We start from the raw sequence: 15547 nt of genomic DNA on the forward strand, positions 1-15547 counted from the left end.
TTTAAATTTCTGCCTAACTCTCTGTAATCTCCCTTCAGAATTTCAACCTTTCCCTTCCTATGTCATTGGTTCCAATGTGGACAATGACCTCCTGCTGGCTGCTTTCCCCCGTGAGAACATTCTGCACTCTCTCTGAGTCATTTAAATTTCTGCCTAACTCTCTGTAATCTCCCTTCAGAATTTCAACCTTTCCCTTCCTATGTCATTGGTTCCAATGTGGACAATGACCTCCTGCTGGCTGCTTTCCCCCGTGAGAACATTCTGCACTCTCTCTGAGTCATCCTTGATTTTGGCACTAGGGAAACAACACACCATTCTGCTTTTTCTCTGCTGGCCACAGAAACGTCTGTCTTTACCTCGGACTACAGAATCCCCTAACACAATTGGTCTCTTGGAAACTGACGTACCCCTCGTTGCATGAGAGCCAGTCTCAATACCAGAAACTTGGCAGTTTGTGCTATGTTCCCCTGAGAATCCATCACCTCCTACATTTTCCAACACAGCATACTTTTTTGAAATGGGTATAGCCACAAAAGACTCCTGCCCTAGGTGCCGACCTCTCTTACCCTTGCTCGAGTTAACCCATCTATGTGACTGTATCTGAGACTTTCCCCCCTTCCTATAACTGCCATCTATCACATACTGTTGCTGTTGTAAATTCCTTATCGCTTCTATCTGTCTCTCCAACTGATCCACTCAATCTGATAAAATTTGCATCCAACAGCATTTATGGCAGATATAATCCATAGTAACCCTTAAACTCTCTTTAAACCCCCATCTGACAAGAAGTACATATCACTGCAAAGGGCATTTTTGCTCCTTCACAATCCACAGATCCAGAAAATAACACCGTCTTATTCCTCTACAAACACTGCCCCATGTTAAATTAACAGCTGTGGCTTATATTTTAAGTTTAATCAAGAGACTTATCTCCAAAAACGTATAATCAAGAAAGAACCCACTGTACTCACTAATACAGCCTCTCTCTTGGACAGACTTAAAACTACAATTAACTTATCTGATTCTGTGCTGTGAACTTCGCCCAACAGTTCCTCCAAGATTAGTTGTGAATTTCACTGTTTGTTAATTTTCCCAGATGCACTCCGATGTCCAATGATGCATGAATTCAAACAGCAAAGGCAGTAACTGTGCAGGTTCTCTCTCTCTCTCTCGCTCTCCTGCACTGTCCTCACCATGTACTTCCTTCGTCTGCTCTTCTCCCTTTTAAAACTGCTGTTGTTTCGACTTTTTTTTCCAAAGTTCCAAAACAATGCAACAGCATATATAACATTAATTGCTGCTCCTGGAATTCGAGAAAATCACCTCCAGCACCTAATATACCACAAAAAAAGGAGCAGTTCTTACAGGCAGAAATTTTTCCCATCTTCTATTTTAGATTACCCAGAATCCTGTTTCGTCACCACACTATCAGTGCTGTAACTGTACCAGCCTCTACCACTTCCTCTGGCAGCTCATTCCATACACTCACCACCATCTACATGAAAAAGTTGTCCCTTAGGTCTGTCTGAAATTTTTCCTCTCTCACCTTAAGCCTGCGCCTTCTAATTCTGGACTCCCCCACCATGGGGAAAAGACCTTAACTATTTACCCTATCCATGCTCCCCGTGATTTTATAAACCTCTATAAGGTCACACCTCAGCCTCCGATGTTCCAGAGAAAACAGCCTTAGTCTATTCAGCCTCTCCCGATAGCTCAAATTCTCCAACCCTGGCAAAATCCTTGTAAATCTTTTGTGAATGCTTTCAAATTTCATAATATCCTTCCTATGGTAGGGGGACCAGAATTGCACACAATATTCCAAAAGTGGCCAATCCAATGTCCTGGAAAGCCGCAACAGTACGTCCCAACCCCGATACTCAATGCTCTGACCAATAGAGGCAAGCATATCAAGCATCTTCATCACTATCCTATCTGCCTGTTTCAAGGAGCTATGAACCTGCACTCCAAGGTCTCTTTGTTCAGCAACACACACCAGGACCTTACTATTAAGTGTAAAAGTCTTGATTTGCCTTTCCAAAATGCAGCACCTCACATTTTATCTAAATGAAACTCTGTTCATCACTCCTTGGCCAATTGACCCATCTGATCAAGAACCCATTGTATGCTGAGGTAACCTTCTTCGCTGTCCATTTCACCTCCAATTTTGGTGTCCTTTGCAAACATACTAACTGCAGTTCCTATGTTCACATCCAAATCATTTATATAAATAAAGAAAAGTAGTGGACCCAGCGCAGATCCTTGGTGGCACGCCGCTGGTCACAGGCCTCCAGTCTGAAAAGCAACCATCCATCACCATCCTCTGTCTTATACCTTCTAGCCAGTTCTGTATCCAAATGACTAGTTCTCCCTGTATTCCATGTGATCTAACCTTACTAACCAGTCACCCATGGGGAAGCTTGTTTAATGCCTAACTGAAATCTATATATCAGGTCCACTGCTCTGCCCTCATCTCTCCTCTCTGTTTCTTCTTCAAAAAACTCAATTAATTGTTTGAGATGCTATTCCCTATGCATAAAGCCATGTTGACGATCTGTAATCAGTCCTTGCCTTTCCAAATACATGCGAATCCTATCCATCAGGATTCCCTCCAACAAATTGCCCACTACAATGTCGGGCTCACCAGTCTAAAGTTCCCTGGCTTTTCCTTACCACCTTTCTGAAATAGTGGCACCACATTAGCCAATCTCAGTCTTCCGGCACCTCACCTGTGACTACTGGTGATACAAATATCTCCGTAAAGGGTCCAGCAATCACTTCCCTAGCATCCCACAGAGTTCCCATCAGGTCCCAAGGATTAATCCACCTTTATGCGTTTTAAGACATCTAGCACCATCTTATCCATAATGTGGACATTTTTCAAGATGTCACTATTTATTTCTCCAGGTTCTCTATCTTCCATATCCTTCTCCACAGTAAACACTGATGCAAAATACTCATTTAGTACCTCCCCCATCTCCTAAAGTTCCACACATAGGTGGCCTTGCTGATCTTTAAAGGGCCCTATTTTCTCCCTCATTATCTTTTGTCCTTAATGTATTGTAGATTCCTTTTGATTCTCCTTAACCCTATTTGCCAAAGTTGTTTTATGTTCCCTTTTTTGCCCTCCTAGTTTCCCTTTTAAGTTTATTCCTACTGCTTTTATACTTTTCTAGGGAATCACTCAATCTCTGCTATGTTTACCTGCCATTTGTTTCCTTCTTATTCTTGACCAAAACCTCAATTTCTCTAGTCATCCAGCATTCCCTCCAACTACCAACCTTACCCTTCACCCTAACAGGAGCATACTGTCTCTGGACTCTTATTATCTCATCTTTGAAGGTTTCCCATTTTCCAGCCATCCCTTTACCTTCGAACATTCACCCCCAGTCAACTTTTGAAAGTTCTTGCCTAATACTGTCTGAATTGGCCTTCCTCCAACTTGGAACTTCAACTTTTAGATCCGGTCTATTCATTTTCCTCACTATATAAAAACTAATAGAATTGTGGTCACTGGCCCCAAAGTTCTCCCCCATTGATACCTGCCCTGCCTTATTTCCCAAGAGTCAGTCAGATTTTGCACCTTCTCTCGTAGGTATATCCACATACTGAATCAGAAAGTTTTCTTGCACACACTTAGCAAATTCCTCTCTGTCCAAGCTGAAACTCTATGGCAGTCCCAGCCTATGTTTGGAAAGTTAAAATCCCCTACTATAACTACCCTATTATTCTTATGAATAACTGAGATCTCTGTACAAATTTGTTCCTCAATTTCCCATTGACTATTCAGGAGGTTTATAGCACATTCCCAGTCAGCTGGTCATCCCTTTCTTAGTTCTCAGTTCCACCCAAATAACTTCCCTGGATGTTTTCCCAGGAATATCCTCCTTAAATATAGCCATAAAGTTATCCCTAATCAAAAACGCCACTCCCCTTGCCTCTCTATATCCTTCCTGTAGCATCTCTACCCTGGAACATTGAGCCACATCTCTGTAATTACTATGACATCCCAGTCCCATGTTTCTAACCAAGCGCTGAATTCATCTGTCTTCCCTGTTAGGCCTCTTACATTGAAATAAATGCAATTTAATTTATCAGTCCTACCTCATTCTCTACTTTGTTCCTGCCTGCCCTGACTGTTTGACTCTTTTTTCCCAATTGTACCAGTCTCAGATTGATCCCTTTCCTCACTATCTCCCTGGGTCTCACCCCTTACTAGTTGATATCTTCCTGAGCATCTCTAGCAAATCTCCCCACCAGTATATTAGTCCCCTTCCAATTTAGGTGCAATTTGTCCTTCTTATATAGGTCACTTGTATCCCAGAAGACATTCCAATGATCCAGAAATGTGAATCCTTCTCCCCTATACCAGCTTACAAGCTATGCATTCATCTGCTTTATCCTCATATTCCTACCCTCACTAGCTTGTGATACTGGGAGTAATCCAGACATTACAATCCACAAGGACCACAAAGACTGCTTGACTTCCTATATTCTCAGAATGTCATCCTTTTCACTTTCTATGTTATTAATTATTATAACGACTTTCTGCTGGTCCCTCTCTGAGATATTTTTGATCCTGACTCCAGGGAAGCAACACAGTGATGTCTCACTGTCCACTGCAGAATTGTGTGTCCGTGCTTCTAACGAGAGATTTCCCTATCACATTCAATCGCTTGGAACCTGGCATACTCCTCATTACATTAGAGCCTGTCTCAGTAGCAGAAACCTGCCTGTCAGTGGTACATTCTCACAGCAAACATGTTTGAGATAGGGATTGCCACAGAGGACTCCTGCATTACCTGCCTCCCTCTCTGACCTTTAATGGAGATCACCCATCTACCTGACTGTATCTTCAGTTTATCTCCCTCCCTGCAACTGACATCCATCACAGCCCCTAGCTCCTGGAAATTAAGTCCTTTGAGTTTATAAAGCCACTGGATTATCATATATGGCTATAACTTCAAATATTACTCATTCAGTTGTGAATATTCTGGCAAAATAATACAAACCAATTGCAAATTGAGAGACACTTAATTGACAAAAATGGAAAATTTGGTTTGGTACCTTCAATGATAATTTTGTACTGCATAAATGGAATCACTCTTTTTAGTTTAAATGTACAAACCATCACTACTTTGTTTTCTATTAATTGTAAACAGAATACTCCAGACCTGCTCATCCACTGTTTAAAAAAATTCTATGTATTTCATCCAATAAGGTTGGCACTTCAGTAGTCTTAGGAATGGAAAAAAACTTCAGCATTTCACAATTGTAGTCATAAAGTTGGGTTAATGATTCTTACTGCCAATGTTTTGATAAGTGCTGGAATTAAGCCCTCAGTGAATTGAAACAATCTGAACAATTGACGTACTAGAAGGCCAAATAGTAAACGCTTGCTGATTTGAATTGACCAAGGTCCACTTGAATTAACTGTACTTAAATCGTGTAAGTTAAAAGCAGCCTCACTTGTCAATATGAACTTGATGCAATGGCTGACTACTTCTGGCAATAGAAAGGTAAAAAAAAAATTCAAATTTAACCTGCAGTTAGATTTTACATAGAATTTTACAGCACAGAAACGGGCCCTTCGGCCTATGATGTTATGCTGAGTATGATCCCAAATTAAATTAATTCTTTCTGTCTGCACTTGGTCCATATTCCTCTATTCGTTGCATGTTCATGTGTTTATCCAAAAGTCCCTTAAATGCCCCTATTGTATCTACCTCCACCACGACCCCTGCAGTGCATTCCAGACTCCTACCATTCTCTGTGTAAAATAGTTTGCCCCTTACATCCTGTCTGAACTTTCCTCCTATCATCTTAAATGCATACCCTCTTGTTTTAGACATTTCAACTCTGGGAAAAAGATTCTGACGGTCAACCCTATCTATGCATCTCATAATTTTATAGATTTCTAACAAGCCTCCCCCAGGATCTGCAACTCCAGAGAAAACAAGCTGAATTTTTCTCATCTCTCCTTATAGGTCATTCTCTCAAATGCAGCAGCATCCTAGTAAACCACCTCTGCACCACCTGCAAAGCCTCCACAATCTTCCTATAATGTGGCGACCAGAATTGAATGCAATACTCCAAGTGTGGCCTAATTCAAGTCTTATAAAGCAGCGACCTGACATCCTGACTCTTGTACTCAATTCTCTGACCAACAAAGGCAAGCATGCCATATGCCTTTTTTTACCACCCTATCTACTTGAGTGGCCACTTTTAGGAAACTATGGCCTTAAACCCCATGTTAGCCCATATCAAAACATCTTCTGTGACTTAATTGCATTTATAGTTAATCAGAGTAATTATGGACTCAAATAACTTCTCACAATTATTGACGATGAGGGGCCAATATGCTCCCATAAAGGGGAACCAACAAATCTGGAAAAATCTGTATGTTGAGGAATATACAAGATTGGATAAGGAGAAGAAAAGGGATGATTATGGTAGATACTAAGGGCTTAAGGCAGAAGCCTTAGAGAACTATAGAAAGAGCAGGGAGTTAATTTAGAAAAAGAAATAAGGAAAGCAAAGACAGGATAGGAAAAAAACAGTGATAGTTAAAATAAAGGAAAGTATTATTTATAAAAGGCAAGAGCCTAACAAGGGCATGAGCAGGACCCATTGAGAACCAAAGTGGCAAATTGTGTGGAACCAGAGATGTAGTTAAGGTTTTAAATGAGTACATCTCTATTCTCTGTAGAGAGGTATAGAAATCAGGAAGGAGGACTATGATCTACTTGAACAAATTGAAAGTGAGGAGGTATTGCCAATTTTTCAGGCTTGAAAATTGATAATATCTCGGCCCAGATAAGAGGCTTCCCAGGCTGCTCTGAGAGGCAACTGAGGAGAATGTGGGGGCTCTGACATTAATTTTCAAATCGTCTCTCACTCAGGAGTACCTGTATACCATTTTATGTTTTATACGTTAAACCTTTGGTTACAGACCCACAAGCCAGAGCAAAACTTACTTCATCTTTCTTCATTCCTACTTCATTTATACTGTAGTGAGTGGAACCAGGGCTGGGTGGATCTCATTGACTATGAAATCCTTGATTAGGGCTGGTAATCTGGGCCAATCAGGGAGCCCTGGCTGACAGATCATAACAGGTGATTGAGAGTCTCATGATTCTAAGGACTGGCTCTGAGCTGGCTGGTCAGAGACACATATTGTGCACATGTAAATAGAGGGTGACTTGGTGGCAGGATGCTGACCTCTGTGCAATTATTTCATATATTGCATACTTAACTTTGATCTTTTAATCTCTTTTGCTCTCAATGAAAACATTCTAATGTTCTCCAAGGGAAGCCTTTGTCTCTGGTTTCATCTGGTTATCCTCACCTGTACCCATTCCAAAAACTTGACGTTCCTCTGAAAGCACGCTGTCCAGAAATGTTAAACATTACTTCATTGTACTTGTATTCAGTGTCACCTCTATAACACCATGAATGACATGCTTTTTCTTGATTTGGAAGTGCCGGTGTTGGACTCGGGTGTACAAAGTTAAAAGTCACACAACACCAGGTTATAGTCCACCAGGTTATATTTGGAAGCATTAAACAATATGTATTCAGAATACGTTTTTGGGAAATTTAGTTTATTATTTATTCATGTTGAACCTTTTTTAAAAAAATTAACTGGGCATATAGTTCTAATTGGTTAATTAGATGCATAATTAAATATTCACTGAAATTAGTTTAACTACTCCCTGTGGTGGAGATTTGTAAAGTTTCCAAGCTGATGGTTTCCGTTGTCACGTTCCCAAGAAACGTATTGGAATGGGTTGAGTACTTGGGTCATATTTGAATAGAATATAAGTTTTCTATTTTGAGAATTAATCCACAAAGTCTGTTATCAAAGCTGAGGACCCTGGTTTTGGTGCTTTTCTTCTTAAAAACATGATTTTACACACTTGTTGTTCTTTCTTACAGGTACCTGTAACAACTTAAGTTACAGTCTGTGTGAAATACTGCCCTACAATCAGACTACTGTACCACCCTATCTTTCAAACTACAGCAACACCGACATGGAAATGTTCATCCGCTTCTTCAGTCAGCTTAACCTTTTGCGCTGCTATCAACATATCATGCTGTTTGGTTGCAGCATTGCTCTCCCAGAGTGTATCAACAGCACTGAGAGGTAGGTGAGCAGGTAAACCAGTGGTTTTCAAATTGTGCAGAAGGAGATGTATCCTGCTTGTCTTTATTGGAGATATCTGTCAGCCAGATAATAAGATTTTGTAATATTATCATGCAAATACTGAATGCTTTGGGACCAAATTTCTTTTATATCTTGTATTATAGAGGCATTTACAATAATAAATAAATGCTTTCTTTGAAATTGTACAGGAATTTGAAATGAATGCATTACCTATACTTCAGAATAACAATATCATTTTCAAAATATCTGAGTATTTACTGACATCACTTTGGGGAAAGTGTCAAGTCCTGATAGGTATGGGTTATACTATGCAAACAAAAAGGTTAATGCGTGAAGTAAGGAAAGGTCATTGTACATTGAACCATAACTTGATCTGGCTATTAGGTTAATGCCAAAATGCTTTATGAGGCTTCTGGCATAATGTAACCATTGGCAATTTCTGATATCCCCTTCATCCTTTGACTACACATTGCTTGTTCATACAAGGCTGACCATCGTGTGTGAAAATGAATTTAACTTCAAAGTATTTTGGGTTTTCAAAAAGTAACTTGTTCATTTTACTGACTGACAGTTTTCATTCCCCCCACCCCCACCCAGTAAACATTTTCAATTGGATTTTAATTTCCTGTTTGGAGTTTTATTCACATGATCAGTTAATTATAAAATTTTTCGTAAACACCATTTTCGTGCGTGTTGTTTGAACTGTAGTTTGATTGTTCTTTGAACCATGAAGTGGCCTATTCATTATGTCCAGGCTATAGACAAACTTAAAGAGCTCAAAAATGATCAGTTTTGCATTCTTCTTTTAAGTTCATCAAAAATGCAATTACATTCCTCCTTACGTTTCACTGGATTAAAGATATAATTTACCTGTAAAGCAGTTTTTTTAAAGAACTTAGTAAATTGGTCTTTATTGTTATGGATCGTTTGTGTTGGAAAATCAGCATTTGGCTGAAGGACATTCTGGGTTTACAACCCTCCTCCTTTCCAACTCCTCCAAAAAGGTGTCCAATGCATTCTTCAAAAACCTTGGAGCCTGCTGTCTCCTATGTTGTGCCATCATTCAATTTTTTTTCAATGCCACAGTGGCTTGTACAGCTACAATGTACCTTCCCTTTTAAGCAATGCTTGCTGGCTTGAAATTATCCTAAACTGTCATGATCTTGGGAGCTTTTGGTTACGGTGTGCAGTCGCTGAACAGTGTGTACTGCATTAGCTGAGGGCAGCAATCATGGCCATGGGCAAACAGCATGACTTGCATCAAATTGAATGGGGGAAGGGGGCAACCAGGACAATAGAGTGGAAAGAATTTCTTGTCTCCTTTTTTTGAATGATTTATAACTGGCATAATGCTGTAACTATCTTGAATCCCCAATAATATGTTATGTAGGTTCTTATGAGCCTTAAACATCAGATGAGATCAAACACCTCAGATTTCCAATTCAAGGTGTTTATTAAGCATCAAAAGGTAGAATTGTACCGAGTTAAAATGTTATACAATATTTTAAGGAATAGCAAAAAGAGATAAAACTTAACATATCAATGGCACAGACTTTCTTATGACTCTTTCAGGTAATCAGGCTGAAATGTGTTGTCCTCTTCTTAGCACTGGATAATAGGTTAACAAAATACCTATTTGTAATCTTTTTTTAAACCCTTAACTCATATCTTCTTATCTCAAATTAGTATAACTGTCAAACATTTAGTTAACTTAAATGTTTGTTCATTATTGTTGGTTCCTGACCCATGAAAGATTTCCAATACATTGTAACCAGGCTATTTTATTAATGTTTCAATATTGGATTTTTGTATAACATTTCAATACTACCCTAATCTTTGTTAAGACAAATGAAACTGCACAAGGTCAATAATTAATTCTTCATTTTGCATCTCTTATTTCTGTCTTGGAGAAACACAATTTTCCAAAGTAAAATATACAAAATGTATCTTTATGTTACATAAAACACCAGGTCTTTTGTTACAGGTTATATGTCAGCTTTTATTAATCTTTTATTGATTAATTATAGAATCATCCAGTACATAAGAGGCCCTTTCGCCCATCAGGTCTATACTGCCAAAGCTACACTAAATCTACACTAGTCCTACTTTCCACCACCTGATCCATAGCCTTGAAAGTTATGACATGTCAAGTGCTCATCCAAGTAATTTTTTTAGTCTCTCAACCTTTTTCTGCCTCAATTACCCTCCTAGTCAATGCAATTTAGATCCTCATCACCCTCTGCTACATTTTGCCAACCAACCACCCATTTATCAACCACTTTCTAATACTTTCCATATATTACATTAGGCTTAGACCTTAGCAATAGGCCATTCTGTGGGATTGTGTCAAATGCTGTCCCAAAGTCCAGTTGATCCCACTTGTGAAATCTGTTAGTTATTCAAAGGAATCAAATAACTTAGTTGAGCACAACAACTCATTTGTAAAACGGTCTGATTATGCTGGATTAGCTCATGACTCTTAAAATTACTCCCTTTAATATTATCCCTATAATACTGAAAACAGTGGGAGTAAAGTTTACAGGTCTTTAATTTGTTGGTTCATCTAATGCCCATTCTTCTGGAGGAGAGTTCATCCGTTGGGCATTTATTTGGGAGCTGTTATTTCACAAAGCTCCGGATATGGCCTCAGTTCAAGTGAACTCTTAAAAAGAATCTGCAAGGTGAAATTCCCTTCTATTGTAGCAAATAATTTAGATGCTGGTCTACAATAATAATCCTATTAAGCCAGAAGTGAATGTTGACATTATTGAGCCATACAAAGCAAATTCCTATCCTTATTATTTTAACATTAATATGTTCGCGTGGCATTCTTTAAAACAGCAGAGAAAGGAAATTGGCTCAAGTATATTGCAACTGTTAATGATAGCAATTTCTATCTTATTGATTCAAACATAATGTATTAAACTTTATTTTATGTCAAACAAAATCTTTGTCCTTTAATGAATATCTGTTACAATAATCAAATTGTAGAAATTAACTATGATTTTGGTGTGTGTGTGTATACGTGTATACGTGTATGAGATGCATTTTGGTTTAGTGTGGGGAGAGGAAGAGCCCCCACAAACATTTGCTGCTTTGCTGTTTGAGTGCAATGTATGATTGATCAACCAAATTGGAGTAGACCATCGAATTAATCAGGAGAATAAGCAAAAATGTGGTGACTTCAGAGCAAAGAAGCTGCATGGCCACACGCATTTTGAGTTTACACTTGTCAAAAATACCAACCTTTTTAAAAATCTTGACTGTTTTAAAGAAGCACTTGAAAGAAGTGAAATTAATTAATATAAAGTACATTACACTATCCAAGTGTTTGATATTGAAGGAAGAAAAGAGAAAAATATATGTAACATATTTAACTTTGATTTTTTAACAAAATCAATCAATGAAAGTTTGTGAAAACTGTCAAATCAGTTAAATATAACTATTTCAGTCCCAGGATGTTTGTTAGGAAAATTATTTGAAAAATGGCATGGATGACGTCGTTGCAAGATTTTAACATTATGTAACTAGTCATGTCAATTCATAGAGAGCAATAATCTTAGGCTTGTCAAGGTCAAAGCAGTGTTGAGGACTACATGCTATTATAAGGTTAATTCGCATGTATGGTTTGTAAAACGAAACAGAATCTAAGATAGTTTTTAGCTTTTTCAATTTATTGCTATTACTACTGGGAGCAAAGAAGTTGCATGGCCACAGGCATTTTGAGTTTATGCTTGTTTGTTATTTTGTAATGTAGTATTTTTAGAATTTTTTCCATATCATTAATGTTTTCATCAAATGCTCTTAAAAATAAATTAAACTAAAGATCCACTTATTTGTAAATTCCTAAGTAACAATTAAGCTTGTTACTATAAGTTTTAAGTTCGATATTCTGTGGTTTTCTTGGGACAAAATGTTGTATTGATATGCCAGCTCATGAAGAAAGTTATTGCCAGGATCCTATGTAATTGTAGAAAACTACAGGACCTGCTTGGTCTAATGGGTAGAAGAAACCACTTCTTCTTCTTACTAGAAGAGAATCTTATATTTAACATGATATAGTTCATTGCATATTAGCAACTAGTTATAGGTTGCATTAAGTTGCCAGACATTGTTACGGAGACTTTGAGGCAGACTAGATGTTAGGTGTCACAGCCCTCAAGTCAATATGACATCTTTGTGGGTGGTGCTTATGACACCCCTCAGGATTAACCTTTCTTCGACCTATATAAGCAATCCCCCTCCAAGCATTTTTCCCCACTATGAATATTATACTTTAAGTATATAACTACAGTTACCTCTACCTCATTTTTCCTAAAGTGCCTTAAAATGATAAATTCAGAAATCTGGAAGTTCTAGAATGTATTCCTTTGGACTTGGTAGTTGATATTTTTTCTCTTGAACAGTTTGCACTCTGTAGTGGCCTTGCATTACCAAGTTCCTCTTGGATTTGTTTCAGTTTATTAGTGGTGAGCCCTGAAGGGATAATGTTCTTGTGGTTCCTTTGTGAAATCCTTTTGGCAGTACAAACAATATACAGTCTGTGCTGGTCTGTAGCTCTTTTTACAAGCTCCCATACCATTTCTGTTTGGATTCTGGCTCACTGCTGCTTTCCCTAAATGTGACAACAGTCTCACTCAGTAGCACCGATTGCTGTGTGTGGCCTACTATGCATGATAAGACTGCTCCTTATTATATAAATGATTTGATAATCCAGTAAGTGTAAACGTGGAATCAACCTCTTTAGGATGGGGACCTGACTCTTCAACTTCCTGCCCATTAGTGACTTTGATAGTACCAGGCTACAATAGACTGGAGCAGATCTACAATCTAGTGGCATTGTACAATAACTGGCATTCTTCTTCAACAGCAGCTTCATGTCCCTGACTTCACACTCAGCTTTCCTATTCTTGTGATATGCTGAAATCTACAACTGGCTGCCAATTGGCCGAAGTGCTCATTATCAAACCATGGTCCATTGTCTAAAATAACCACAACCAGGATCTGCTTTGCAAATATATTGTGTTTCACTTGGATAACCTCATGGCACAGATCTTCTTCTGATCCGTAAGATCCTTCATGTTTGTGGAGATCCTAGGCCACCATTGACTGAGCTCTGTTGTTGCAATTGATATTGCCTAAATGTCCCTGATGAATTTTCCCTGAGATTTCTTTCTAAAGTGAAGCTGGAATGACTAATATTTGTCATGCACTGCTAAGCCACCACAATTGTAAACTGCTATCAGAGTTTTAATTATGTTTTCATAGCCAACTCACTGAGTCTTTCAAAACAGTACCAACAGCTGTAGAGTCTTCTCTGGTTCCTCAACTACTGCTATCAGATCTGGCAAAGCTATTGTGACTTGCTGAATGAGTGGGCAAATACATGGCAGATGCAGTACAATGGGGATAAATATGTGGTTATCCACTTTAGTAGCAAAAATAGGAAGGGTGTAAATTGAGAGAGAGAGAAATGTTCAATGAGATCTGGGTGTCCTCATGCACCAGTTGCTGAAAGTAAGCATGCAGGTTCAGTAGGCCGTAAAGAAGGCAACCCATGTGTTGGCCTTCATAACGAGAGGATTTGAGGATAGGAACAAGGATTCCTTGCTGCAATTATACAGGGCATTGGTGAGGCCACACCTGGAATATTGTGTGCAATTTTGGTCTCCTTATCTGAGGAAGGGTGCTCTTGACATAGCGGGAGTACAGTGAAGGTTTACCAAATTGATTCCTGGGATGGCAGGACTGACATACAGAGAGCGATTGAGTTGGTTAAGATTGTATTCACTGAAGTTGAGAAGAATGAGATGGGGATCCCATAGAAACATGATAAGACAACAACAGAACAAGACAGGCTTGATGCAAGACCAGATAACTAGTAAACCTTTTAGGACTGACCTGAAGAGAAATGTCTTCACCCAGACAGTGGTGACCCTGTAGAAATCACTCCCAAAGAAAGTGGTTGAAGTGAAAACATTAAGTGTTTTCAAGAAGGAGGTAGATACAGCTTTTATGGCTAAAGGGATCAAGGGATATGGGTGGAGGGTAGGATTAGGGTATTGAGATTAATGATCAGCCATGATCATATTGAATGGCAGAGCAGGCTTGAGGGGTTGAATAGCCTGGTTGAATGCTCTAATCTTCTATGTTTTCAGTGTCTCTGTGCCCCATAATGCACATGATGTGTAACAGGCTTGTACGCAACTCCCATTCAGTTTCTCCTGGCAGAGCATTGCTCTGAAGCATGTAGCCGAAGGAGGAACCAGTATAATGTTTCAAAAGGTTGGATTATAGTGTGTTAATACACCATGGATGCTAACATCTTTGAAGCTCTGAAAAGTATTATCTCAATCTGTTTTCAATGCTACCTTACATTTTCTTGAGTTATCTTAAGTGTTTCATGGTAGTTGCTAAGTGAAGCGAAAAGAAAATTGCCGATTGGTTTACCAAACTCAAGGACCGTTTGGAGCCCTTCCTTGTATAAACTCTTGAAGACTGTATATACTCTAACTATGCTCATCAACTGTTTCCATATGTATCTTTGTGTCATCTATTTGGCATATGACTCCATAAAGACCTTGTTAAATATTGGACATAGTCCATCAAAAATCTCTGGTATTAAGGCAATTCAAAATGGTAATCTGTTGAACAAAATCTCTGCAATAAAATTTATAAATGTGATAAACAATATTATTGTTCTTTCAATGGCAGCTGCCAGGATCTCCTATTGGCATCGGGTTCTACTTTTGGATAATTAATTAAACGCTCATCAAACATTGACATAGAGTGGATTTCTCTTACTACTACCATATCAAGCTGTATACAGTCAACATAAATTTAAATTGTACTGGTAGGCTTGGATACAGTAACCATGCATGAACATAGCTGGTTGTCTGTGTTGTTTGGGAAATGATGCCCATTCTTGCCACCCCTGTATGTTGCTTCATCAAGTGACGCAGAATTTCCCCATGTGTAGAGTGACTAAAGATTTAGCGAATGTCTTTGTAACGCTGTATTTGGTATTCAGCTTTGTTAACTATTTAAATAATGTGGGATATTCCTGTTTATAGGAGCCCCTTATTCTTTGTTGTTAAACCACTCCCATCCTTTGAATAATATTCAGGTCAAGATGTATTTTCCTAATGAAAACTGAGATTTGTTGATTGTGAAGTAGGAATAGGCTTTATACTATTTGGCATCCCCTACTTAGACAGTTGCTTATAATATATCTTTAATGGAGTCATAGAGTTGTACAACATGGAAACAGACCCTTCAGTCCAACCTGTCCATACTGACCATAATTCCAAACCAAACTAGTCCCACCTGCCTCTGTTGTGCCCATTATCCCTCCAAACATTTCTTATTCGTGTACTTATCTCA

General features: G+C 38.6%; 1 protein-coding gene across 3 annotated transcripts in view; it reads left to right on the forward strand.

Moving 5' to 3' along the window:
* corin (corin, serine peptidase) overlaps positions 1–15547 on the forward strand; it is a 241591-nt gene that overhangs the window by 51591 nt on the left and 174453 nt on the right. For all 3 annotated transcript variants that reach the window (XM_043691602.1, XM_043691580.1, XM_043691591.1), the window contains exon 3: positions 7936–8143. In XM_043691602.1, coding sequence (XP_043547537.1) covers positions 7936–8143 — 208 coding nt within the window. The remainder of the gene's footprint in view (positions 1–7935; positions 8144–15547) is intronic.

The sequence above is a fragment of the Chiloscyllium plagiosum genome, chromosome 1, assembly GCF_004010195.1.
Source record: "Chiloscyllium plagiosum isolate BGI_BamShark_2017 chromosome 1, ASM401019v2, whole genome shotgun sequence".
Lineage (NCBI taxonomy): Eukaryota > Metazoa > Chordata > Chondrichthyes > Orectolobiformes > Hemiscylliidae > Chiloscyllium > Chiloscyllium plagiosum.